Source organism: Lipotes vexillifer, unplaced genomic scaffold, assembly GCF_000442215.2.
Source record: "Lipotes vexillifer unplaced genomic scaffold, Lipotes_vexillifer_v1.1 scaffold1088, whole genome shotgun sequence".
Taxonomy (NCBI): Eukaryota; Metazoa; Chordata; class Mammalia; order Artiodactyla; family Lipotidae; genus Lipotes; species Lipotes vexillifer.
This window is the reverse complement of record NW_006779738.1, coordinates 1,322,404-1,323,869: the sequence shown is the minus strand read 5'-3', so window position 1 is coordinate 1,323,869 and position 1,466 is coordinate 1,322,404. Positions and strand designations below refer to the sequence as shown.

Genomic DNA, 1,466 nt, shown 5'->3' with positions numbered 1-1,466 from the left:
GAAGAGCGGCGGAGAGAGGGGAGGAGCGGACGGAGGAGGGGCGCGCGGAGCTGCAGAGGTTCGCTCCGCGCGCGTCCGAAAGGCAGGGCAACGGAGCCCTGCAACCCGGCTTTCCTCCCCTGTCCCGCCGGCAGCCCGGCCCCGCTCGGGCGCCCGTCGGCCCCACCCAGTCCCCATGGCTTCTCCGGACGACCCTGTGCGCACGGGTAAGTTGCCACCGCGCCGCACCCTACCCTGGAGCGCGGACCGCGGGTCGCTAGATCGCGAGGCGACCGCGTCTGCTGCGGGGCTGTCGGGGCCGAGCTCCCCGCGAGCCCCGAGGGGCGACATGGGACCACTCTGGACCCTGGCGCCCGACCCAGGTCCGCGCAGGGCCGGACGGGGGACAGCGGCGGCGCCCGGCCCCGGAGGGCGAGGTGCGAGGCTCCCCCCGCGAGCGGCTGCTGCTGGCGCGCGCCCCTCGCGGCCCCCTGGCCCCAGTCGCCCACAAGCGTGCCTGAGACGCCCCTTCTCTCGCTCTCTCTCCCCAGCGTCTTTGTTCTGCACCGGCGATGCCAGGTTGAAACAAGCCCCTCAAACCTCTCTCTGGCAGAAAAGAGCGCAAGGGGTGAATTTCTCTCTTTCCTCCCGAGCTCTCCCTTTCTCCCCACTCACGTGCCTTCTCATTTCTCCTCTTCTCTCCTCGTTTCACTTTTATTAAATAATTTTGTTCAAAATATTGGCCCTCGGAGCTATTTCATAAACTAGTATCCACAAAACCAGGCGTCTGATCCCACCTGTAGAGGCCTTTGGTTAGAATGGCCTCTAGTTCTGTCCTTATCGTTAAATATTGTGTTTGCACCTGAAGCCAGAATCTAGATTTTTCTTTAATCTCACTTGAATTGAAAAACCGTAAAATACTGTGTCTGTTCTTGAGACCAGGCTCTCGATTTTTCTTTAATTTCACTTGAACTGAAAATCTTCCTCTGACTTCACCTTTCAGGAATTCGCTGTCCTTGCTCTCCCATACCCTAGGCTGATCCTCAGTGAATATTTGTCGAACACGCGAATGAATGAATGATGTATCCCCCAGAACACACTGGGGCTTTTTCTAGTTTTGTTGAGGCTGGAAAGGCTAGGGAGAGAGCCAGATATACAGAACCACAGATACCTGCTTAGAGATACGTGTTCCCTATTTTATTTCTTGGGCTTGTGCAGGGCCGGAGCTTGAATGTTTTATTGTTCATTTGAGGCTTGAGCAGTTAGGAGAATGAGATAGAAAGTATCTGGAGGTGGGTCAGAAAGTTGCTAACTCGGCCTTGTGATGTGCTGGGTCTGGGAGAGTTTCCTGGAGATTTTAAGAAAGATCTAAATTCTCCTTCAAGTGGTTCTTTTTTTTTTTTTTGCCGTTCCCGGGCCTCTCAGTGTGGTGGCCTCTCCCGTCGCGGAGCACAGGCTCCGGACGCGCAGGCTCAGCGGCCATGGCT

At 56.9% G+C, this 1,466-nt stretch overlaps 1 protein-coding gene across 2 annotated transcripts in view; it reads left to right on the top strand.

Moving 5' to 3' along the window:
* EDARADD (EDAR associated via death domain) overlaps nt 1–1,466 on the top strand; it is a 54,953-nt gene that overhangs the window by 1,001 nt on the left and 52,486 nt on the right. The window contains exon 1 of one of the 2 annotated variants that reach the window (XM_007452940.1): nt 176–206. The exons of the other annotated variant lie outside the window; for it this stretch is intronic. Within the exon in view, the coding sequence (XP_007453002.1) occupies nt 176–206 (31 nt within the window). Of the gene's footprint in view, nt 1–175; nt 207–1,466 lie in introns of those variants that run through there. 2 annotated transcript variants of the gene reach the window in all.